This window comes from Petaurus breviceps, unplaced genomic scaffold (genome assembly GCF_028583685.1).
Source record: "Petaurus breviceps papuanus isolate PSGF00001 unplaced genomic scaffold, PetGlider_PUasm1.0 178, whole genome shotgun sequence".
Lineage (NCBI taxonomy): Eukaryota > Metazoa > Chordata > Mammalia > Diprotodontia > Petauridae > Petaurus > Petaurus breviceps.
In genome coordinates, this window is record NW_027185777.1 from 6,029,427 (window position 1) to 6,057,046 (window position 27,620).

A 27,620-nucleotide genomic window follows, 5' to 3' on the forward strand; every position below is an offset into this window, starting at 1 on the left:
ATCTATCTATCTATCTATCTATCTATCTATCTATCTATCTATCTATCTAACAATTTTTCCCCCTCCCTTAGAATACAGATGTGACTATAGATGGTTTTGTTGTTGTTCAGTTGTGTCCACCTCTTCTTGACCCCATATGGAGTTTTCTTGGCAAAGATACTACAGTAGTTTGCCATTTCCTTCTCTAGTTCATTTTACAGATGAAGGGACTGAGGTAACAGGGTTAAGTGACTTGTCCAGAGTAGTTAGTGTCAAAGGTCAGATTTGAACTCAGGAAGATGAGCCTTTCTATTCACTACACCACTTAGCTGCCATAGATGGTCTTATTCTTTGTATTTGTATCCCCAGCACCAAGCACAGAGTAAGTGGCACAAAGTAAATGTTTAATAAATATTTATTGATTAAATGCACAATAAACAGGATAATGTAACCTTAAGAAATCAATAAACAATACTTTTTTTTTTTTGCTTTTTGGAGGGCAATTGGGGTTAAGTAACTTGCCCAAGGTTACATGGCTAGTTGTGTGTGTGTGTGTGTGTGTGTGTGTGTGTGTGTGTGTGTGTGTTAAGTGTCTGAGGCCGGAACCGAACTCAGGTGCTCCTGACTCCAGGGCCGGCACTTTACTCATTGCGCCACCTAGCCGCCCCTAATAAACAATACTTATGATAGGATTTTACATTCTTCACCTTTTAGATCAACAGCTTTAGAAAATGATATCTGAAATCACATCTATATCTATCTCACATGTTGACCAGGAACACACTAAATACATACATGGACCATTCTCACAGGATTTTTAGAAGCAGAGAAATCAGTTGTATGAATTGCTTAATACTTGTTACTGTCTTTTTGGTCTCCTTTTCTGGGAGGGGTAGGTAGAATATTATCCATTGTTCTGAAATTTCTCCTTTTTGAGATATCTTGAAAATCAGTCCCTAAATTCCTTTAAAATTATATTGCCTAGCTATACAGGGCATAGATACATATTCACTCCTCTTTTTGTGTTCTGGTTTGTAAATGGAAATGCTCATCTTATTTGATGTTTAAGTTCAGAATTTTTTAAAAGGTAAAATAAAATAATGTTTCTGGAACAAATTTCTTCCAGATGTCTATAGGAGAATTGTAACCTGGACCATTGGAGGGAGTATCCATACCTTTAAAATACATTTTACTAGAAAACAGAGTTTGGGGAAGTGTTTTGTTTTGTTTTGGTCAGACCCAATTCACAATTTCTGAATTCAACTTTTTAAAAATAAGTTTTTATGGATGTCTTTTGTTTTTTACATCACCACTGTTTTCCCAGTATCCTCCCCTCTCTCCTTCCTTGTGAGTTATCCCATATAACAATATTTTTTAAAAAACAAAGAGAAAGAAAGGGAAAAGTCAACATAACTGATATTTAAATTTTAGTCTGAAAATATGTTCCTTTTTTTCTACAAAGAGGTAGAGTGGGAGTGTCTTCTCATATCCCTTCTTTCATACCATGCTTTTTCTTTTTAGTTTTGCAGCATTCACATTTGATTTCTTTTGTATGTGGTTGTTCTTTCTATTTCTATTAATTATAGTTCTAATATATTATATATAACATATATTAGAATAATAATATTCTAATTAATTATTGTATATATTGTTTTCTGGTTCTGCTTACTTCATTCTTCATTAGTTGTTATAAATCTTTCTATGCTTCTCTGAATTCATGATTTCTTACAACACAGTAATATTCCATTCCATTCATGGACCATGACTTGTTTAGTTATTCCTGATTGGGTGGGAATCTATATTTCTGATTCTTTGCTTTCAAAAAAAGTTCTGCTTCAAATAATTTTGTGTATATTGACCTTTTCCCCTCTGAAGCTGACATGTGGCCTCATGGAAACAGGTTTGAGGTCTCTGTTTTGTTTGTTCTTTCATTTTAGATCAAGGAGATTAACTTGGAGTCTCTGAACTTCTGAGTCAGGACAATGAGCCTCCTGAAATTGGAGTCTCCATATAGCCTCGCTCAATATTCCAGGGAGTAAGGAGTGAGTTTCGGGAGAGAGCCAAGCAACAACAAACAAGAGAATTCAGCAGCAGCTTTGCTCCACTTGGAACTGAATTGGGTGAGACCAGTTCATAGTTTCTATGTAGAAACTATGCTAAATGTGGGCACTTTATTCCCAAAAATCAAGGTTGGATAGGAGAGAATGTGCCCTCAAGGTGTTGGAGAGAATTGTCTGTACTTATGTTCTTGCTATATCTTCAAAGCAAATATACTTATTTGATGTTATGTAGTTAAATGGAACCGAGATACTAGTCAATGTTAATTACACATAACCAAGAGGGGCTTGAGCTAATGGCATCAGAGAAGAGAGACTGAAAGTTACTCAGGATACCACTAGAACCTAGAGAGAGAGATGTAGCCAGCCTTGCTACAAAAAGTCAGTGAGACCATGATTTCCTCCCTACACTAGTTCAAAGCTGATTTTCTATCCTCTATGCCATACTGAACCTGAAATAATCTGTTTTACATTTCAGGACAAAATCTTATCAAACACTGAAATTGCTGCGGTCTCTATTTCCAGGTACGCAAAGGCCAATGGTCTGCCTATATTTTCAATGGCCAGAGCAGATGCGACCTAAAGGAACACACCTGGAATTTCTTCCAGATTCACTGGAGCTGGAATATGAAGTAATGAGACCCCTGTTTTTCAAGGAAGTCACATTCAAGAACATTCGAGGTAGGAAAGCAGGCACTCCCTACCAGCACTCTGGTATCCTCTTCCTGTATTCCTCCTCCTCCCCAGCATCTAGGACAGCCACTCCTTCTCCTGACATTCTTCTGCCTGAGTCACTCCCTGCTACAGGAAACTGCTTATTATCAAACGTGGTCCCGGGATGAGCTTCTGGTTATTCAAATATTAAAGGGTTTTCTTCTGTGTACATTGTGCACAGCCAACTTTCTGTTAGTCTTAGAACATAATAAAGGATACTTAACACCCAAAACATACTCAGATAATCTAATCTTTCCCATGCCTGAGAAGGAGCTTCAGGATTTTACAGTGCCTTGGGGTTAGGATTACACTGAAATATATCTGTAGATGTGTAGAAGGTCCATTTAAGAGCAACTTATCTGTGAAAGGTCATATAAACCCTTGTGTTTGAGAGGCAGCATGGTACAATGACCTTAGAGTTCAGGAAAACCTAAACAGAGTTCTGAGTTCTGATACTTAATAGTTGTGGGACCCTGGACAAATCACTGAAGGCCTCAATTCCCTCATCTATAAAATGAGGATAATGATACCTAATTTGCAGGAGTTTTTTGAGGCTCAGGTGAGAGTTTCCCAGAAGTCTTAGTGAAGTGTTAGAGTTTAACATTGCACTAAGACTTTTGGGACACCCTGTCACAATAAAAGAACTTTCCAAACCTTGAAATGATATGTCAATATCAGCTATTATCATTAATATTACTACTATAAGCTAAATTGGAAGGTGCATCAACTCCATGATATTATGTGACCAAGAGAGTTTGTGTAAAGAAAGAGCCCAATGTGGGTTTTCCTAGATCCTTACAAAAGTATTTACAAAGGACAAGGGGGGAAAAAAGGTATATGAGAATCCTAAGAACCTGAGAAGCTGCCAACTGGACCCATGATGAAAGAGATACCCCACTGTTTTCACCACACTCTCTTATCTTGTCTTCCTATAGTCTTCCCTCTATACTCATTCCTCTGTGGAAGAACATAGCCATCAGCAAACACTATTATAATATTTTAAATGTCTCTTTTAGGTGCCCAGAGTAATGAGTTCAATTTATGAATGAGAACAGAGGAAGGAAAAAAAATTGGGACATGTAAACCTATACTTTATCCTAACACACAAGGGAATGACAATCAGTTTGTTCAATGACTTCCAAAAACTATATATATATGTATATATATGAAATAACATGGTTTAGTATGGAGAATAGGAAATGCTCTGCTCACTTAACCTCAGCATTCAAGGCAAGAAACTGGGGGTTGTGGGAAGTGGATGAAAAAGTGGAAGCAGCAGAAAGCAATTAGACAGCAAAGTGCTCCAGAGGAAGCACTTTGTGTCTACTACTTTCACATGTTCCACTGTGCCTAGCCTATCACTGAACACATCCATATGGAGACCTCTACCTCTGCAGGTCAGTCAACAACTATTATTTAAGGTCCTACTATGCCCTGGGCACTGTGCTAAAGCACAAGGAAGTTGCTATGGCCAAAATAAGTCATCATCTATCAGCCAGATCTCTGGTAATGAGATTCTTTGATAGTAGGAGGGAGTCTTCGAACAATAGGGAAATAATCCATCACCAGGCATGTATCTAGATCTGAAATGTTTCTAGCTTAGCATTATTTGCTGGAGCTTGAACTTCACTGTTATTACGAAAGAGAATTGATGCTCACCTCCACACTACAATGAAGCACCAGAATAGGATGTTAGTAGAAAAGTTACTCAATAAGTAAATAAATTGTCATTAAAAAGAAAGTCCCCATGTATTACAGAATATGTATAATAGTATCACTTTGGTTGATAGCAAAGAATTAGAAACAAAGCAGACTCCCCCCAAATGGGGAATGGCAAAACAAACTGTGGTACATGAATGTAATGGGATGTCATTGTGCTATAACAAATGATGAATACAGAGAAACACTGAAAGATTTAGCTGACTCAATCAGAATGAGGAAAGGAGAACCAAAAAAATGATGATGTAAATGGACAGAAACAAAACAAAATAACCAAAAGTAATTTACAAAAAAAAAAAAAAAAAAAAAAAAACAAAAAAGAGCAAGGAATGAAGATTAGGAGGGAAGCAGAAAACTGGGGAAGAACTTTTATGACTAATGTCTCTGATAAAGGCCTCATTTCTAAAATAAATAAATAATTTATTTCCCTTAATTCCCTCATACACACCAAAGGAACTCAAATTTACAAGAATACAAGTCATTCCCCAACTGATAAATGGTCAAAGGATATGAATAGCCAGATTTCAGAGGAAGAAATTAAAGCTATCTATAGTCATATTTTTTTAAAAAGCTCTAAATCACTATTGATTAAAGAGATGTAAATCAAAACAGCTCTGAAGTACCATTTCACACCTATCAGATTGGCTAACTTGACAAAACAGGAAAATGATAAATCCTGGGAAAGTTGGAACACTCATTCATTGTTGATCCAACCATTCTGGAGAGCAATTTGTAAGTAGGCCCAAAGGGTTATAAAAATGTGCATATCCTTTGACCCAGCAATACCACTTCTAGGGCTGTATCCCAAAGAGACCCTACAAATGGGAAAAGGACCCATGTGTACAAAAATATTTATAGCAGCGCTTTTTGGTGGTGACCAAGAACTGGAAATTGAGGGGATGCCCATCAATTGGGGAATGGCTGAACAAGTTGCGGTATATGATTGTGATGGAATACTATTGTGCTGTAAGAAATGATGAACAGGTAGACTTCAGAAAATCCTGGAAAGACTTATATGAACTGATGCTGAGTGAAGTAAGCAGAACCAGGAGAACATTGTTCACAGAAACAATGTGTGATGACTGATTTTGATAGACTTAGTCCATCTCAGTAATGCAAGGACCTAAAACAATTCAAAAGGACTCATGATGGTAAATGCCATCCAGACCCAAAGAAAGAACTATGGAGTCAGAATGCAGAATGAAGCAGACTATTTTCTTTTTTGTTTTGTCTTTTCTTTGTCATGGTCTCTCCCATTCATTATAATTCTTCTATGCAACATGACTAATGTGAAAATGTGTTTAATAGGAATGCATATGTAAAGTCATATCATATTGCATGCCATCTTAGAAGGGAAGGGGAGAAAATTGAAAACTTATGGAAGTGAATGTTGAAAACTAAAAATAAGTAAATTAATACATTTTTTAAAATGAAAAGACATTAATAAAAATTTTATTTAAAAATAAATAAATTTGGGCGGCTAGCTGGCACAGTGAATAGAGCACCATCCCTGGAGTCAGGAGGACCTGAGTTCAAATCCAGCCTCTGACACTTGACACACTAGCTATATGACCTTAGGCAAGTCATTTAACCCTAATTGCCCTGCTTTCTCCCATCCAGAAATCAAAGGAAAAATTTTTTTAATTGAAAATGAGCGACAGGTACACATACATACCTCATTGTGTAAGAAAAGTAGATGTATAATTTTATTGTTTTATCTAAATCCAATGAATGTCACATATACTGAAAAAGATCAAAATCACAATCACACAAGAGCGGAAAAAGCTATCACTTTGGAATTAGAGTTTCCAGTCATTATCTGTGTATTCAAACTTCAGTTTCTACATCAGTAAAATAAGGAGAATGGGCTAGATGATCTTAAAGATCCTTTCCAGAGTGTCCTATGAATATTAATAAATTGAATATGGAAGAAAAGAAGATCAAGCTGTTGAATTATGGCACTAAACTAAGGACTGTCAAACAATGAAGGTCTAACTGATGTAGTGATGAACTCCTACATTCTTAATTAGAAAGAACAAAAAGAAAGCCAAAGGAAATAAATTAAAATATCATTTTATTAAAATCTCTTTTAAGTAAGTACTGTTGAAATTATGGGTAGCTAGGTGGCACAGTAGACAGAGAACAAGCTGGGAGTTAGAAGACCTGAGGTAAAATCCAGCCTCAGACATTTACTAGCTGTGTGACCCTGTTCAAGTCATTTCACCCTGTTTGCCTCAGTTTCCTCATCTGCAAAATGAGCAGGAGAATGAAATGGCAAACCACTCCAGTATCTTTGCCAAGAAACCCCCAAATGGGGTCACAAAGAGTTGAACATGACTGAAAACAACTGAATGACAACAATACTGGAAACATACAGTATTGTTTAGTCTGAGAAACAAGAGATAGCATTACAAGATATATAATGGATGATTTTGATTACACTAAATGAAAAAGGCTTTGCACACATAAAACCAAGACTAAAAAGAAAATAGAAAGATAGGGGGAAGTTTTACAGCAAATTTCTCTGATAAAGGCTTCATTTCTTAAATATATAGAGAAGTAAGTAAAAATTATAAGAAAACAAGTTATTTCTCAATTGATAGTCAAAGAATATAAACTCACAGTTTTCAGATAAAGAAATCAAAGATATCTGTAGTCATATAAAATGCTTTAAATCATTACTGACTAGAGAAAGGCAAATTAAGAGAACTCCGAGGTACCACCTCACACCTATCAGGTTGGCTAATATAACAGAAATGGAAAATTACAAAGGTTGAAGAGCATGTGAGAAAACTGGGACATTAATGCACCATTAGGAGAGTTGTGAACTTATCCAACATTCTGGAGAGCAATTGGGAACTATGCCCAAAGGACTATCAAATTGTGTATACCCTTTGATCCAGTAATAGCACTACTAGGTCTGTATTACATAGAGATCAAAGAAAAAGGAAAGGGACTTATATATACAAAAATATTTATGGCAGCTCTTTTTGTGTTGACAAAGAACTGGAAATTGAAGGGAAGCCCATCAATTGGGGAATGGCTGAACAAGTTGTGGTCTATGATTGTGATGGAATACTATTGTGCTATAAGAAATGAACAGGATGCTTTCAGAAAAACCTGAGAAGACTTACACGAACTGATGCAAAATGAACTGAGCAGGAGAACATTGTACACAATAAGAACAATATTTTATAATGATCAACTGTGAATGACTTAGCTGTTCTCAGCAATACAATGATCCAAGACAATTCCAAAGGACTTATCATGAAAAATGCTATCTGCCTCCAGAGAAAGAGCTGATGGAGTCTGAATACAAATGAGAGCATACTATTTTTCACTTTTTTTCCCTTAGGTTTTTTTTCTGGCCTGTGTTTTCTTTCACAAAACGGCCAATATGGAAATACTTCATATGATTGTACACGTATGACCCATATCAAATTGCTTGCTGTCTCAGGGAGGGGAGAAGGAAGAGAGGGAGAGAATCTGGAACTCAATTTTTTTAAAGCAATAGGGGTTAAGTAATCAAATATATTTTTTTAAAAAGAATGTTAAAATTTTTACATATGATCAGGGAAAATGTTATTAAAATAAGTTTAGGCTAAGGTAAAGGATCATATTGATTTCTGACAAATTGGTTAAGTACCTTTTGTTCCAGGGTAAGTTGATACTTCTGCTTAACTCTCTTACACTTGTTGAACCAACTATTTTCATCCATGATAAAAGGTGGACCAATATTCTCTGGAGTACTACTTTCACTACCACTGCTCCCCAAAGTCCTCAATTCTTCTTCATCACTGCTGATGCTATCAGAACTACAAATACAAAACATTATGAACAAATAAATATTATTTATATGCAACCTTTGAATGTAAAATTAACTTCTAAAATGGAAAAATTCATACTATTTAGCTTTAATTTATTTGCAACAAATATTTCTGAACCCAGATCAAATCAAAGCTTCTAGTCTTTGGAGATCTGAGCTAAAGACCTACTGGGAAGAGGTACTAAAGTTTTGGATGAATATGAACAAGGCCATACACACATAGAATAAGGATTTTACCATATTGCAGAAACCACATTCTCAGTCCATTCTCAGTGTCCATGACAAATTGTGACAGGAAGTACTACAATACTGGAAGGAAATCAGACTACTTTCAATTATAAAAAAATGGGAATGCAGAATGGCACATGAAAGCAAATGAAGTCAATGCATATTTCCTCTTCTTAAATGCATCAATTCAATAATGTGTGTCTATCATGAGATAACTAGCCCTGTACCAATTCTACTAATTGCTCTAAGTAAATTTCCAATTACTTTCATGTGTTCTTTCACTAAATGAACTCAGGTATTAATGAACTCATTTATTTAACAATTTAAATATGAACTCAGGTATTTAATGGTAAGTTCTAAGAAACACAATGATATCCTACAAGGAAAAAAAATCAAAGGAATATGTTTTTAAGAATAGTTCTTTGGAATACCACAATGTTGGTCAATAGGAACAGAGATAAGTTTAATGTTTACCAACATCAATGCTCAGGCATTCTTATAGGAAGAACAGGAATGTTCATTAAACTATTTGTATAATGTTTGTCTGAAAAATTACTGTACAAAAGAAAATGGGCTTTCTGGCATCTTTGCCCTTAAGGAGTTTATATTTGTAATGCAAGATTCTTTTTATTTTGCTTTGTTTTGCTTTTTGGAGGGCAATTGGGGTTAAGTGACTTGCCCAAGGTCACATGGCTAGTACGTGTTAAGTGTCTGAGGATGGATGTGAACTCAGGTCCTCCTGACTTCAGGGCCAGTGCTCTATTCACTGTGCCACCTAGCCACCCCCTATAATACAAGATTCTTTACTTTTGTTTAGGATGCTACAAAACTCATTAAACACATTTTATAGTATCTTATTTAACTTCAGTTTGATGTGCTGGTAAATGTATGTTCTTCCCATTTTATTTTCATCAGTATGTTATGATTTTAATACCCTATCCCATCTATCAAATGTATACAATCCCTCTTTGGACTAGTGATTTTGATCTGTGACATCAATGTAATGGTTAGAATGACAGACTTGGAGTCAGCAAAACTTGCTTCAGGCACTTAGAAGATGGGGGACCCTGGTCAAGTCAATAGAATGCAAATGACCTAAAGGCAGGGACCATGTTTTTGTCTTTCTTTATAACCTCCAGTACTTAGCATAGTCCTTGGCCTACAGTAAGTGCTTAATAAATGCTTGTTGATTGGCTTGAGCTCTGGTGGTCAATTTCCTTATCAGTAAAATGAGGTGTAAGACTTGATGATATCTACAGTTTTTTCCAACCCAATGTCTATTGCGCTATGATTGCTTTCAGAGTTGATTTCATTCTATCTTTTCATTAGAGTGTTTTTAACAGTACTATGTTGGTTATGCATATTCTTTTCAGAAAATTTGGATGGATTTTGATAGATTAATAATGCCACTACTATTTGAGACCAGTTGATAACAATTGTTCAATTACTGTAATTTCACAAAGAAAAGAAATACAGATATTCATTATTTCCTGACTACAACAGGCTGTCAAAGGCATTTGAAATTTTTTTTAGTTTAACATAAATTTCAAGAAATAAATATGAGCTATGCAAATGTAAAAGAAGGTTTCAATACAGCAAAATAGTTGAAAAGATGAGATACCTTTGGGTAAACTTCAAATATGGTGTATAATCTATGACAGCTGGGAAGTTGCCATCCAATCCCTCTCCCTTCAGGCAGAAGCTACGATAACAGAAATAATCAATAAGTGTTTTACATTAAAAAAAATTAAAAGAGGAATTCTAGCTTTACTGACAATTTGATTTTTCATCAAATAGATGGTGGAATAAAGTTTGTATTAAGTCACCTTCAGCTGTTGCCAACTGAAACTTCAAAAGAAACACTTCTAAACTCTACTAACAAGTCATTTCACAGGGTGATGGCTTCTACAGTATTAAAAGTATCTTACTGAAAACTAATTAAGTCCCACAAGTATTCTTTTGGCTTGGAGCTATATTTTCATTTTTCTTTTATTAGATTTTGAAATATCATTCTACAAGAATGCCAATGTGCTCTATTTAGATAAATCTTTCTACATACTGCGTAGGCTTACTTCAATCTTAAATAAAATATATTTTGAAGGAGGTTACTATTTTTGAAGAATTAAGCTACTTTATGCTGTCTATAAAATTAAGGCTTGATTCAGAATTTTATTTTTGAACTAGACCTGAGATCTTATCAAGGTAGGAAACTCCTGGTTAGGAAACTCTTTCCAGCAGTGAAAATTGGAATCTCCCATACAACTTAAAGTCTCTAGAGTTGTTTGGAGCCCTAAGAAGCTGACTGATCTTTTCATGGTAGCAAAGGTGATATGTGTTAAACACAGAACTTGAACCTAGGCCTTCCTGATTCCAAAACTTGCTCCTCCAGCTACTATGCCACAGTGTCCCTCTCGGCTTAGAATATTAAAAAAAATAGAAATAGAACCAAAAATGGATAGATACATAATAAATGATCACTGAATCTAACTGCCTTGGGTTCTAGTCTCAGTTCTACCATTTACTGGTTTCATGACATTCAATAAGTTATTTAACCCTGCAGGGCCTCAGTTTTTCCACTTGTAAAACTGGACAGATTAAACTACATGACCTTTAAAGATATTATACTGACCTCTAAGCTACTGTGCTGCTTCTAAAATTGCATGATTCTATCTTCCAAAGTTTTAGTTGAAATGATCATCACCAAAATTAGAAGATTTCTGATTTTGGGTGACAAGAATCAAGAAAGTCTTTTAGTTTAGAAATGTAAAAGTCATGGAAATTACCCTTAGTAATAAAGATTATGAAAAAGAAAATTATTAACATTCTACAAGCAAGCAATTCAGATTTTTAATAGAGTATTAGCTGTACTTTCAAAGAGAAATCTTAATTTTTTTTATTATCCTACAACTCATAATTCTCTAAACATTTTATTCATCCAGTTCAGTGTGCCTTCCCACCTACCATGAACCTCTCTAGTGAAGAGCACAGGAATGGAACACAGTTTGCATGTGCTCACTCTCTTTTATTTATAAAGATGGTTCTATGAATACAGGACACATGAACTTTCAGTTGCTTTTGGGATAACCAATGGCCATCCACTTTTTTAATCCATATTTTTTTTTGCCAGTTTTCTCTTGTGATCAGTGGTACACACTGAAGAGATAACCAGCCAGCAGTAGTGTGAAACCCTATTCTTAAAAACATCGAGTCTACAATTCTATCCACATCAATGTTATGCTCAGTCTAACTGAATTCATCATCCTAGACTAGTTAAGTTGAAAAAGCCCCCATTTTCATGAATTAAGATGGGTAAGAATGATTTTAAAATAAGGCTATGCTTAAAGTGATGAAGAAACAATGATTTATTTATTTGTGTGTTTTGGAGGGCAGTTGGGGGGTTAAGTGACTTGCCCAAGGTCACATGGCTAGTTTGTGTGTGTGTGTGTGTGTGTGTGTGTTAAGTGTCTGAGGCTGGATTTGAACTCAGGTCCTCCTAACTCCAGGGCTGGTGCTCTATTCACTGCGCCACCTAGCTGCTCCCAACAATGATTTAAAAAAATATATGTTTCTCTCACTTTCTAATTAAAGGAAACTCAGTAACCATGAGCTAGCATTGTTTTTAATCAAATCCTTAAAAGATCTTTTTTACTTACCCCTTACACACACTTCATTTGACATAATCTCAGTTTTTCTAACTGTACAATTTCTATGGTGTTCTGATACTTCAGAAAAATGAAGGAATAACTTGTTTACTATACAGTCTTTCAATTTCATTATATCTTGGTTAAAGATTGTATATGGCAAAAACTAAATAAAAAAGAAATGTGATTTTGTTGGCATAGGAAATCCCTCCACCAACACAGACTGCGACTATCTGTGGATTTAGAGGAAGTCATCTGAGACTCACAGAGGGTTAGTAACTTACCCATGTACAGCTTGGAAGTGTCAGAAGTGAATTTTGAACTCAGTTCTTCCAGACTCCAAGTCCAGGACTCTACCCATTATACCACTCTACCTCTTTCAGAAGCACTTTTCTACACCACCACTTTTTGGAACTTCTGATCTAGAAAATCTAACCAAGTTGGTTTGGTCAAAGTTAAGAGCCAATTTCCCAGAATATTGTATAATTTTAGGAAAGAAAAAAACAAACAAACCTAAACCAGAAGGGCTTAAAATACCATGTTAGGATCTTGGCCATATCAGTGCAGAAGCCACTACATTAAAGATATTTTTCCGGCCCCAGAGTCAGGATGACCTGGGATCGAATCCAGGCTCAGATACTTAGCACCCACCCAGAAACACCTGGCCACATAACCTTGAGCAAGTTACTTAACCCCAATTCCTTAGGGGCAGCCAGGTGGCTCAGTGAGTAAGAGCACCGGCCCCAGAATCGGGATGACCTGGGATCGAATCTGGGCTCAGATACTTAGCACCACACCCAGAAATAACTGGCCATGTAACCTTGAGCAAGTTACTTAACCCCCATTGCTTTAAAAAAGAAAAGATATTCTTCTTCCCTCACCACCCAGCCCTCCCCCACCCCCCATTCAAGAAAAATTCCTCTAAGTGACTCATTTCAACACAGGCAGAGGAAGTCAGACCATACTCTGGTGTTTGGCATGAGAGCCCTAGAGATTTGTGCATTGGCTACATGAGAGCCAGATGCCAACTACCCATCAGCTCCTTGTGTTCCATTTGATTCAAACTCCCTTCTGAAAACAAACTGTTTTTTAGAATTTTTACCATTGAGGTTTGGAACAAAAAGATAGGAACATTAATCAAATGTCAGCACCTAACTTTATGATGAGAGGCAGCTTAGCAAAACCTATAGAGGGCCAGCTGTAGAACAAAGAAGACTCATGTCCTGCCTCAGACCCATACTGTGTGACCATATGCTAGTTATTTAAGCACTCAGTGCCTCTAAATTACTTAAACAATTGCTGATCTACACTGACGGACAAAATTTCTACCATTTGGGGCAGCTAGGTGTCACAGGGGATAGGGTGCTGGACCTGGAATCAGGAAGACCTGAGTTGAAAGCTCACCTCATATACTCACTAGCTGTGTGATTCTGGGCAAGTTACTCTGTTTGTCTCAGTTTCCTCATCTGTCAAATAGGGATAATAACAGGGTGACTGTGAGGATAAAATGAGATAATAATTGTCAATTGATCAATAAACATTTATTTAAGCACCTACTATGTGCCAGTGCCTGGCACAGAGTAAGCACTACATAAACATTATTTATTATTAGTATTTCCACACAAGGAGTTCCCTATCTGGATGAAATCACAGGTCCCGACCCTACCCCCCCGCCCCCGTCCCTAAAAAACCAATTCAAATAACACAAGTCCCTTTGTTTGCATGTAAACTGAAAACAGTAAAATAAAAGAAATAGAACCCATTGAATTGAAAAAAATGATATGGGGGAATATTAAAAGTTATACAGAACTTGGCAGATTAACTACCTGAAATCAATAGCATTGAGTCCAAGCAGCATGCCAGCAAGCATATTTGCTTCTTCACCCAAGACAATCGCTCCATCTTCATAAAATCTCCTGGAAAAAAATGAAACAGTTGAATGTTCAAACTATTAAAAGCAAACAAATTGAATATAAAGAACAATGGACTCAGTAAGAACTGTGGTTCTTTATGTGATTTATTTAAAATTTAAAAAATTTACTAACCTTTGTAAAATATATGAAAAACTATTTACACATATTCTTTAAAAATTGTTAATGGATCTAGAGTCATCAATATTTTTCAATAATGCAGAAATGCTAATTCAATCTATGAAATTCTTTTCCATTCATAGGAGCTTAGCAAAGTTTTTACAAACTGTTAGAACCATAGTTTATACCTACTGTGTTTCCCCGATAATAAGACACTGTCTTATTAATTTTTTTGGACAGAAAAACACCAGAGGGCTTATTTTCAGGGGAGGGCTTATTTTAATGAACATTGACAGCAATTTTAATAAACAGGTAAATGTGAACAAAAAATGTACCTTTATTCAATAAGCAAATCACTGGGGAAGAACAGGATGACGCGCTCACTGCTGCAGCTCTGATTGGATGCAGCTCGGAGCACGGCGTGCGTTTCCCCAGGGGGGGGAGCGGGACGGTGCATACAGAGGGTACCGTAATGTAGCATGTAGTGCAGGGGATCACCTTCACTACAGTAGCAATCTCAATAGGGCTTATTTTCGGGGGAGGGCTTATTTTAGAGGAATCTTACACAGTAAGAGGAGGGCTTATTTTCGGGATAGGTCTTATTATTGGGGAAACACGGTGTATCCTATTAAGTCCTATATTATTCTTATATTACATCTGCCTACATATTCAGAGTTCTCTGGCTACAAATACACAGGAACATGTTTAAAAGGAGCAATTTTTAAAAATCTATGCTTGGCATTTGATTTTTCTTAGCTCTCAGAATACACATAGATCAAGGCTTATGTTTTCTGTGAATGACCTTTTTTTTCAGCTACTAAAAAACAAATCAAAACAAAACTCTGGAAAGTCTAACTTTTGCCAAATATTCTAACGTTCAACACTGCAGTGATAATAGGATAGATGAGATGCCAAAGTAATGAATGATACGTGAAAAAAAGTTTGCTGGTCAATGGCACTGCCAAATCTGAATAAGGAAGCCACTTCGGTCTAAATTCAGTCAGAGCTCCATTTTTTCATGAATGTTAAAAAGAATATTTCTGAAAAACTGAGATGTGAATACTAAAGCACTTCCTAAAATAGGAGACTTCAGGGAATTTTAATTTATTATGTTAATGCATCCAAAATCTGTTGTTTTATCTATGCCTAGAATAAACACGTTCTTCTAACAATCATGATGACAACCCCTCCCATGCCTCAGTTGGTCATGTTTTATGAAATTACACTGTGTCCCAAGAAATTAACCCTAACCTAGGGGCCAATCTTCTAGTAATGAGCTTCTCTGTACTTAATTAGGCTTATCCTCTGATGACAGATGCATGATCTCATCGTAAGAACCAGACCAGCAGCCCTTCCAGCTTGGGAGCACATGTCAGAATCTAAACTTGGCTAGCATCACCTTCAAGCATCAAAGTCACCTTCATGTCATGATGAGGTAGATGAATAGAAGTCTGGTAGAGATTTATTAATGACATGATAATAAATGGAAACCTTGTAATAAAATGATATTAATGAACCAAGTACAACTAATTTGATCTAATGAGCTATCATCAGAGGTCTTTAAATTAATATTTACATTAACACAGGCAATGAAGAATGTAATTTGTTTCCATAAGAAGGTTTCACTGAATCTATTTAGGAGTAGCAGCTGCCTTGCTTACTTTTTCACATACATGGGAACTGATTTTAAATCCAAGAAGGAAAATATAAAAGAACAATTTGTTAATATTATAATATTTAATATAGATTTTAAAAAAGACAGAGAAAAATAAAAGACAGCCACTTATTCTCTGCCTATAAGGCAGGCAATACATTTTCAGGAATGAGACCCTTACTAGCTGTGTAATCCTGACCAACTCCCTTAACCTCTCTCAGCCTCAGTTTCTTCATCTGTTGAAGGGGATAATAACAGCACCAATCCACCAATCTTGCAAGGTTGTTGTGAGGATCAAATGAAATAACATATAAAGCATGTTGCAAACCTTAAAGGGCTATACAAATGCTGTGTATTACTGGAGGAAGCACTAAGGTGTATTGCTAATTCTAAGGGGAAAAGGTGTCAGTGTCATCTTCTGCAGAGGTCTATGAACTATCATCACTACCATCATCTTCACTTATTATTTTGATAGCTGTATTTCAATAAAGGTGGTTTCCCTTGTAAAGGTACATGTAAAGGCATGTGCCTAAAACATTATTCCAAGAAAGGGTCCACATGCTTCCCCAGACACTGCTAATGGGGTCCACTGTGCACAAAAGATCTTCACTAAAATGTATTGTGACTCCTTGCTGAACCTCTCAGAATCCCTCATGGTCTACATGATGCTTTTCCCAGTCTCACTAGCTGCTAGCACTCTCCTTCCAAAATGACATGATTACGTATATACACAGGCACACACATGTATGCCTCTCTCCCAGCTACAGTATAAACTCTGAGGTCATGGACTATCTCATTTTTGTCTTTGCATACTCAGTGTCTAACATAGCACACTGTTTAAAGTAGGCTTTTGGTAAATACATGTTGACTGATTCCACAAGGTCCACTAGGTAGTTACTGAGAGATATCCTTTGCTACCAGTATTTTTGTTTTGCTAGAAATTGGATTACAAATACCAACTATTTCAAAGGATTTCACAGGATTACAAACAAATATTATCTTTTCCATTTTTTCTCATGGAAAAATCGAGGCACAAATGAGATTTGGTCATGTCAACAAGAATATACAACAAATGAGAGAAGACTAAGAATCCAGGGTGACTAATTCAAATATGTACTTTAAGACATTCCCTTTCTTTCATGAAAAATATTTCTTTGTCCTAAAGAAAATATTTCTATAACAAGAACCTAACCAAAATAACATAGTGAACTTCAAAAAAAGATATTACAAAGGAACTGTTCTCAAGCTTAAAAAAACTATAAAGCACATTAGTTCCAATGGTAAATTAACTCTTTTCTTTAAAAACATTCTTTGTTAAAAAGCAAATACATGCCAAGCTCCTTATTCTGAGTATGAAGAAGCCTGTCCATTCTTCAAAGGTACACTTATTTTTTCTTACTATTAAGACATTTAGAGTAACAGAAAAGAATTTAAGAAGCCAGTGTACTTGGTTCATTGATAATGGATATCTATAATGGAGGCATAATGGAAGAAGTATGACATTGATAGAGTACTGGACTTGGAGTTAGAAAGACCCAGGTTCAAATTCCATTTCTGACACAAGGTGTAGGACATCAATCTTCTAGTGCCCCAGGAAACTCTCTATCAGGTGAAGAGCAGTCACAGTTTTGCATTCTTATGGAGCATTTCCTTACCAGAAATTCCTGTCACTGAAGGGGACCAGACCACACAACTGAAACATAACCAGAATTTTGTGATGTTCTCCATGATGACACTTTCCTATGGATTCCATTCTGTACATCTTCCTTAAAGGTCATTTAAACACTCTTGGTCACTAAAGGGCTAATGTCCTTTGGGTTTTCTCATCCTAGATTTAGCCTTGTTTTCAATGCCAAACTCCCAGAAAGCTGTCTGTACTCACTGCTTGTCTTTCCTCTTCACTTGCTCACTTTTCAGCTTCTTATAACTTACATTCCAACCCTGCCACCCAACCGAACATATTCTCTCAATGGTTTCCAACAATCTCCTAACTGCTCAATCCTTTGGCCTTTTCTTAGTCCTTGTGTTTCTCATCATCTGTGTCAAAAGCTGATGAGACGTTCACTTGTTCCTCCCAAGCACTCTCCTTTTGCTTCTGGGTCCCAGTTCTAGCCTCCTCTTCCTTCCACCAGTCCAAGAACTCCTCCAAGTCATTGCTGATATCATTATCTCCCACGCCTTAAGTATGGATGTCCCTGAATATTCTTTCATAAGCCTGCTTCTCATCTATTCACTTTCTTACTTGATGATCTTATCAACTCCCAGGGCTTGGTTATTACCTTTATATACACAATTCTCTAATCTATATGTCCAAGCTGAGTTTCTCCCTTTCCTTGAGCTTCAGTTCTGTATGATCAATTGCCTGGACATCTTCACCCATAAGTCACATTGGCAACTCAAACTCAATATGACCAAATGAGACACAATCATCTTCACAAAATCCACTCCTCCTTCAGAAGTCCCTATTTCCCCTGAGAGCACTACCATCTTCCCAGGCACCCAATTTCATAACCTAGGAACCATCCTTGACTCTTCCTTCTCCCTCACCCCTGAAACCCATACAAGTGGTTTAGTTGTGTTGATCCTATCTTCAAAACCATGCTCGAATCCATTTTTGTCTCTCCACTCATACAACCATCCTAGTTGAGGTCATTATGGCCTCTCATTTGGCTTAATGCCTTTTAACTGGCATCCCTGACTCCAAAATCTCTCTCCAACTGATCCTGCCATCTTATCAGCCTAGCTACCAAAATAATCTTCCTATGGAAACAGGTCTGACCATGTCACTATCCTGATCAAAATCCCATAATGGTTTCCTCTTGCTTCTAGAATAGAATACAAACTTGTCAGTCTGACACTGAGGGTCCTCAGTCAGGTGACTCAAGTTTGACACTCCAGCTTTATGTACTCCCTTAACTGAGGGGTTACAATCTCTATTAAGCCTTTCCTGATCATCCTGCCCCTTCCCCAGTCTTTAGGGCTTCATCTCTTGTCAGATTACCCTTACTGGCTTCTCTGGATACGTGGTAGGCCCTGACCAAGAGAATATAAGCTCCCAGGACAGAGGCGTTTTCTTGTTGGTTTTATATCCCCAGCACCTAGCACCCCACCTTGTGCACAGCTCTGTAGAAGCTTTGAGTTAAATTAAGTAATTTCAGACAGAAGGCTATCCTAGGGAACATCTTAAAGCTCTAGGGAGATTCCAATGCCTTCTAACTTCTAACAGTTGACTATTATTTTCTGTGTTGGCAATGCTAAGTGTGAAAAAGCAGATCCTAAAAGACATTAAGACTTCATTCAAACATTCCTATCCCCACACCTGGCTCAGCCTCCTTCCAGTTCAATGTTCCTGTAGCAACCACATTCAAACAACTTAGGATTGTGAAAAGCAAATGAAGCACTTATAAATGTTTCTTGGGCCTAAGCAGAAATTTTAACAGGAACATAAAGAAATCTCATAGAATAAACACCATGTAGCAACAAAAAAATAAGGCAACCCCAACAGTAATAATAGCTGATCTGTATATAGCACTGAAATAACATCTGTCATTCCAGTCTCATGAGGACCACAGGTTTTATCATCTCCACTTTATGGATGAGGAGAATGAGGTACAGAAAGATTAACTATCTTGTAATGGTCACCCAGCTAAAAATGTCTCAGGTGACACCTGAACCCAGATATTTTCAGATCCCAAATTCTAGCACTCTAGTATGCAACAGTATGAATAAAGCATCTAAATGAAACTGGAACCGAAATAAGTGAACAGAATTAAGAGCAAGATTTAAACATCATTTTGAAACATAAGCTCACAGTGATTAGCCACATTTCTGGAACAATACAACCTCATGAGAGACTGAGTGTTAGACTTGGAGTCAAACACCCAAGTTCAAATCCCATTTCTTACCAGCTGTATGATACTAGCTCACTGGGTGACTGGGGAAAGTCATAACCTCTCTGAGACTCTGGTAGTCAAGATTATACATAGAGGGACTTCCTGCACTGCTGAAATAATAGGTCCTTGAGATAACTGACATAATTACCTTACTATAACTTGAGGGCTAATGGTCAAATTTAAGATACATTACTTGTGAAATCATTAGTTAGCTCTTTTTTTTGGTAAGAACACAAACAAGAATTACATAAGATTAGAGGTCATGTGTTACCCATGTAGCTGAGATCACATATCCATTAAGTGTACCAGAGCATAGTTACAGTGATAGTTTCCCAAATGAATTTGTTCAATAATCATGACTAAAGGCTGTAAAAGAACTTTGTAGCTAAACCAACCCATCTTTCTATTGTACAGGTAGCTTTTCTTTTTTGTCACCAGTGCTTCACACAGCATTTGAGACATAGGCATTGGGATAGTCACTGACTCTGTGATTCCAATGTTATAGGGGACTCTCAAGTATAAAACTCCTTGTGCCAATGAGGGTCTGCATATTCTCTGAAACTTCTGGTCCTAAAGAGTTGCCTAGAGCACTGAGACATTAGGGAACTTGCTTGGCATCATGAAGCCTATGTACATGTGTGACCTATATATACCTATCTACTTACACATACATACATACCTATACATAATACATACCTACATGCATACACACACACATATACAGATGCATGTGTGTATGTGTATATGTATATAAAGCTGGGGCTTCATCCCACCCCTTCCTTTCCTCAAGACCAGTTCATTGTTTACACTCTATCCCACTACCACTCTTGGTACACAGTAAACCCTTAAAAATCACCTATGAAATGCAGTTGGTCTGTGGAATTTAGCTATCCAAAGGATTTGGGGCAGAAAAAGGGAAGATTTCCTACTAAATTAATGATGACAGAGGAAGAAGACATACTGCAGACCATTTGCTCTTCATGGGTAAAGTCTCTGCCCAGATGGCTAAGCTAGTTTATTTATCTCTAACTTTGACTAAAAGAGTAATGGACACAGCCCAGTGCTCATCCCTGATGCCTCCAAATCCAGCAAAAGCATTTATGAAGCTGCTGCAGTTGACAATGCACTGTCCTAGGCATGGGGCTTCAATGAATATTTATTATTATTTCTAACACACAAGCTGAGGGTAAAACTACTAAAATATGAATCACAGAGAACTGCTAAATTGAGTCATCATATACTTTTTTTGTTCCTATTGAGAATCATTCCTCACCCCCACCAGTATTAGAATTTACCAGAATATTAGGAGTTTTAAACTCAAAAGCACTTGGGCATTATCTTTAGATTTGAGACACATGCTGACTCAAAGAACATAAGTATCTTTCATTATTCAGATGGGTTCTGATTTTCATATGCCACCCACAAAGTTATAAAGTTATTTTTAATTTATCTCTTTTATTCCATGAAAAGAAGTCAGGTGTGGTAAATAGAGTAGAGAGCTGGTCTCAAAATCAGAAAGGCCTGCATTCAAGGCTTGCCTCATAGATACAGAATGTATGACTGTGGTAAGTCACTTACATTCTCAGTGCCCCTAGATAATTCTCTAAAATTATAATTTATAAAATAATTGCCAATTTACATTGGTAGAGGGAGTTTCTTTAATAGGTATTCCTTATACCAAAAAAAATAATAAGACAAAACCCCCCCAAAAATTACACATGCAAAACAAACCCCCCAAAAATACATCCTATGACTAACTTCCATAAGCCTACACAAATTCCTTTTTAATGTCTTATCTCAAACATGACAACTCTTTTATGCAACTACAGACCACAAGAGTTCTTCTGGTTACTGAAACATTTTGGTGCTTCCTTTCTATTCAATTTTACCCTAAGTATATATGGCATGAATGAACTATTTTTTTTATATAACAACTCAACAAATTCTTAACTGTTATACTTAAATTCTCTTCCCTTTGTCCCTAATATACCATGTTTCCCCGATAATAAGACACTGTCTTATTAATTTTTTGGACAGAAAAACACCAGAGGGCTTATTTTCAGGGGAGGGCTTATTTTAATGAACATTGACAGCAATTTTAATAAACAGGCAAATGTGAACAAAAAAATGTACCTTTATTCAATAAGCAAATCACTGGGGAAGAATAGGATGACGCATTCACTGCTGCAGCTCTGATTGGATGCAGCTTGGAGCACGGCGTGTGTTTCACGGGGGGAAGGGGAATTGTGCATACAGAGGGTACCGTAATGTAGCGTGTAGCACAGGGGATCACCTTCACTACAGTAGCAATCTCAATAGGGCTTATTTTCGGGGGAGGGCTTATTTTAGAGGAATCTTACACAGTAAGGGGAGGGCTTATTTTCGGGATAGGTCTTATTATCGGGGAAACACGGTAAGTACCTGGAAAAAGTCACACACTCCTTGAAAACACACACTTGTTTACTTTTAGACAGGATATACTTGCCATGATTAACAAAGAAGGATGGAAGGCCACAAGTTTACAAAATAACCAAATGTCATTATCTTATAGCCATAATATATATCTCTCACCCTTATTCATCTAAATTTTTATAGAAAACTTCTTCAATCTATTTTAAAATTCCCAATCTTTTGGAATCTCCTCCAGCTTTAATCTCTAACTAATTTGTCAGTCAGTGAGGGGTAGGGGAAGGAGGAATGAGTTATGATATACTTGGGGGAGTGAGTAGAGAGAGAAAGAGTTCAACTTCTCATTTATTTCCACAATTTAACTCCTCGGAATATAACTCAATCAACAAGCATATATTATTAAGCACTTACGTGCCAGACACTGTTCTAAGGGCTAGAGATACAAAAAACTAAAGGAAACAGTACCTGCCCCCAAGGAGCTTATATTTTTTAATGTAACTTTTATTTTATTTTCCCCCTTAATTAACAAGTATTTCGTAAATCTTCTCACTTCTCCCCTCATTGAAAAATAAAAACAAATCCTTGTAATGATCATGGGAAATCCAGCAAAACAAATTCTTATATTGACCATGTTGAAAAAATGTATGGCTCATTCTGTATCCACTGAGTGCCTCATAATTCTCTCAAGAGATGGGTAGATTGCTTCATTATCAGTACTTTGGAAATGTGGTTGGGCATTGTTTTGAGCAGTTTTTAAACCTTTCAAAGTTGTTTGTCTTTACTATGTTGCTATTATTGTATTAAATTATTCTCCTGGTAGGTCCTTACATTCTAACAAGCGAGACAATATGTACACATTTAAAAGTATATAAAACAGATACAACTTAACCATAATGGGAGACCTAAAAGGGATTCATAGGTATAGCCTTCAAAGAAAGCAGGAATCCAGACTAGATATAAGATCTCTGAGGGCAAGGACTGTTTTGCTTTTGTCTCTGTATCCCCATTAAGTAGCAGAACACCTGGACATAGCGGGTATTTAATAAATTTTTGTGGATTGACTGGGTGCCATGTTTAAGGAACAGCAAGAAGACCCTCATGGCTGGACTGTAGAATGTGGGAAGGGAAATAATGTTGAAGAAGGCTGAAAAGATAGGAAGAGAACAGGTTGTTCCAGGTCTTTGAATGACAAATGATAGAGTTTCCACATGATCTTAGAGATAATAGGGAGCTGTTAGAATTTATTGAGTAAGGAGATGACCTGGTCAAACCTTTGCTTTCAGAAATTTATCCCTTGAAAGCACACTGTTCTTCCTTGGTACCTACCAATATACAATTCCCCATTTTCTTTTATTTTTGCAGGGGGGAAGGCAAGGCTATTGGGGTTAAATGACTTGCCCAAGGTCACGTGGCTAGCAAGTGTTAAGTGTCTAAGGCCAAATTTGAACTCAGGTCCTCCTGACTCCAGGGCTGGTGCTCTATTCACTGTGCCACCCCAATTCCCCATTTTTTTTTAGCTTCAGGTTCTAACTCTCCTTGTCAACTTTCAGTTGTGGCCATTTTCCAATGGCTGTTCAAGCCAAGCAAGCCCCTCCCCTGCAAATGAAATTCCTTGAGATTTTATTCCATTTCCTCACCATGATCAACTCCATCCTAGCAAAGAGGTCCACTGAAATTCTCTCCTGCTCTGAAGCCGCAGGCATATATGGCCTCCCAAGAAGCCTTACTTTATCCCCTCCCTTCCTAGTCCATCCTAGGATTCTCACTGGTCAGCGCTTTCCAGCTTGCCCACCTTGGCTCATGAAGCTCCTCCTCCTGCACTGGGGTGAACTCCTGGATCACCACTTTTAAGGATTTCATTACTCTTTATCTGTGAAGGGCAGAACAAGAAGAAATCCACTTGATTGAGGCGCTCTCAGGACAGAAGACCAGTGCGTTTGTTTGTCACCTCTTTCTACACAGCTTTTATTGGTGGGGCTACAGCCAAGCCAAAGGTAAGGATTGCTACTATTTCCAATATTCTGTTTTATGTTCTGCATTTGTCAAATTCATTCTTCCAAGTGCTTTTTTCCCTTTTTGACAGTGTTTTTTTTTCAGTCAAAACAATTTATAATCAAGGTATTATTTAGTTTGGCTTCAGTTTGAAACAAAAGCCATTATGAACCTTTTGGCTTTTATTTTGTTTTCAACTGTACAACTCAGGGCAGTGGGAGGCTGAGGTAACTGTCCATCTACTCATCTCTCCTCTACTTCAATGAGCGATTTCTGTGAGAAAACAATCTCTCCTTGAAAGACAACACCTGGCTCCCAGAAACTAAAATTCCAGACCACCTTCCAGAAATAAAATATTGGTTAAGATATATGCCCCAAATGTCCAGGAACAGTTTTCTTTGAACAGTGCTTTAGAAAGCACTTTCATTCTGTGTGATTTATCAGCGCTGAATCATTTCCTTCACAACAAAAAGGAAGGCTCACACCTCAGAGCAGGGCAACAAGCATTTCCCTGTAAATATTTAAAAGACTAGTTCCAAAAATATCTTATTTGAACAATATTTTCACCCAGCCCAATCCCTTAAATCAAGGTAGAGATTATGAATATCTACTAATCCCTAACACATTTCTGGATACTTTATGGTAAAAAATGCTGCCCTTAAAATCAATATGACAGAATTATTAAGCATGTATGTATTTAGATAAAATTTAATTGTATTTTCATTATGGTAAAAGACTTGGTTTGGCATTTTCCAAATCTAGAGTCTATAAAAAGGACTTCTTAACCTTATGTTGTGGACCTCTTTGGCAATCTGGTGAAGCCACAGGACCCTTCTTCAGAATGTCTTAAAATAATTGAAGGAAATCCTGAATTTCAGTTAGAGGTCAGTGAAAAAAAATATTTAATTGTTTTTTCCATCCAAGTTCACAGACTCTAAGAAATCTGTCCACAGAACCCAAGGGTTAAGGATTTCTGGCCTAAAAGATCAAACCTTTAGATATTTAAATTTACTTATTTAAATAAAGTATTTAATTAAGTAAAGTACTTAATACAACTTAATTATTAGTAATGATTAACAAAATAATCTTCAAATCCAAATACTTTTTGATAGAGAAAAATATAAGTAAATCCCCAAAGTCATTTTCTCTACAGGTATCACTTTCTCTACGATCTATCCTTGGAAATATCCTAGGTTAAAAACACTGGTTTTAATAACTTTAGTAAGAACATATTCATAAGTATTTCCCACACATAGCTTGCCTGAAGTCTTAACTTTTTCTTAACTGAAAAAAATACAAAATACATGAAAGGGTTTCTTCCTAGTTTTACAGTAAGTCAAAAGTCTCAAAGCCATGTTACCTCAAAAGTATAAGTGCCCCCGAAAGAAAAGAAATCAAATCTGGGATGAACCAAAGAATAAGTCTCTCTTGCATCTGGAAGCTGTTTCTCCCAAGCTGTTCTAGAATGTCAAACATGACAACCTCCTCCAAAAAGGGTCTTCCAAAGACTAGGAGCCAAGACACTGGAGTTCAGTATCCAGTTTCTGCTTTAAGGCACTGAGAAAGCTTCCTTATAAATGGCCATTTCCTTATTAATACCAGTGTCTCAGGAATTGATAGTAAGTACCATCATCAGTGCAATAATTTATAAGAAGGGTATTTGATTTAAGGTAGCAATAGTGTTTTACTTTCTTTTGCAACTCCTATTTTGTATTCTCAATTTTGGTGGGGTTTTTTTGCATATTTTTGTGTGTTTTGTGTACATATTATGGATTTCTGTGTCTCCATTTTATGTATTTTTGTGTTGTCCTTTCCAATAAGAAGGGAGGAAAAAAAATTCCTCAGTATTTAACACAGAGTCCAGGGAATCAGTCCTTAAAAAGAATAACTAGTACCCAAAAGAGCAACCACATCAGTGCCATCCTAAATTATATATATATTCCATGTATATAAAGTATCTGTCTACTCTGCAGAGTTAGCCTTTGTACTATGTTAATTAAATATAGTCCTTGACCTCTGCAAGTTTAGAAGAGAAAATACTGATGCAGAAAAACATCAGGAAGAAACGACAACTGCAAAAGAATTAAATAGGTAAATTAACTACATTATTTTAAATGATGCATTAACATTGTGTGGAAACAGAGAGGTGAGCGCATACATGAAATGTGGTGTAAAAGAAAAGATGGGAATTGTACACACAGAGGGAATTTGCTATACCTCTTTGGAAACTGATCAGGGAAAGCTTCATGAATAACCATTTGAACAAAGAGAATGATTTTGGTGAACCTAGAGGGAGAGCATTCCAAGCATAGGTACAGCCTGAGAAAATATTCAGACACAGAAATGTATTTATCCAAAGGGGATCACATTTTCCTGAGGGCAGAGGAAGGAACCTATTGGGGAAGTATGAAAACAGGGAGAATAAAGCAGTCAGGGTTATTAGAAACCAAAGAAAACTCTCAAATCCATTCCTAAAGCTAAGTCTTTACATCATACCTATACAATTTTGTCAAAGTGATAAAAAGGGGGACTTTTATAAACCTGGTTGTTTTGAAGTCTCTCAGAGCTGTGGAGATATATTCGGATAAGTGTTTTTCCATGAGTGCTACTCTGATCCAGGCTCTTCCCTAAAAGGAAGAAGAAACAAAATCAATACTTAATAATAACAGCAACAAGAAGTTTTAAAAAAAGTCATCTGTGTACCATGCCTCCAAAAAGCAAACATAATGATAGATAGGCTGTACCAAAAGTCTTAGTGCAGTTTAAAACTTTTAAAGTTCAAAACCGCAATAAGTCTTTAGGGGCAACATATATACATCTAAGCAATCTGCCATTTACAATGTATTTGGATCTGAATTATATATATTTTGCTTTAATACTTTGGTACTGAATCAGAGAAAATATTTTAAATGTGTAGTATACCTGCATCCTGTTTTCCCTGAAAGCATATTCTCCATAGCACATTAACATCATAGTTATTTTCTCTCTGAGAATTGGGATGATATAATGGAAAGAACATTTCTGATTTAGAGTCCAAAGGCCTAAATTTAAACAGCCAAACTTTGCTATACCTTAGGCAATCATTTTGCCTTCTAGGGTGTTTTGCTTTGTTTTGTTTTTAATCTGTAAGATGAGAAAGCTGAATCAGATGGCCTCTATGGTGCCTCAAAGAAGTGTTATGATTGTAATTCTCATTTTCCCAAAGAGATCCCAAGGAACATAAAAGGAAAATTTCAAACTAAATCCACACCAAAAAAATGTGGATTATTTTCACAACAAAAAAAATCCCCACCACATGACATAACAGTGGGAAACAGAATTTATTTGTTTGTGTTTTTGAACCAAGGGAAAAGCTATGAAACTAATAGGTAATAATATTACCTAGAATCAAAGTCTACTTTTGTCTTCTCTTTCTTTTTCTTTCCTTACCCTGTGTGTGTGTGTGTGTGTGTGTGTGTGTGTGTGTGTGTGTGTGTGT

At 36.6% G+C, this 27,620-nt stretch overlaps 1 protein-coding gene across 1 annotated transcript in view; it reads right to left on the minus strand.

Moving 5' to 3' along the window:
- The window catches only part of RUNDC3B (RUN domain containing 3B), a 123,358-nt gene that overhangs the window by 33,136 nt on the left and 62,602 nt on the right, over positions 1-27,620 (minus strand). Inside the window, exons 4-7 of the mRNA XM_069086225.1 lie at positions 26,684-26,769; positions 13,991-14,080; positions 10,145-10,225; positions 8,116-8,284 (exon numbers count right to left, since the gene is read on the minus strand). Coding sequence (XP_068942326.1) covers positions 8,116-8,284; positions 10,145-10,225; positions 13,991-14,080; positions 26,684-26,769 — 426 coding nt within the window. The remainder of the gene's footprint in view (positions 1-8,115; positions 8,285-10,144; positions 10,226-13,990; positions 14,081-26,683; positions 26,770-27,620) is intronic.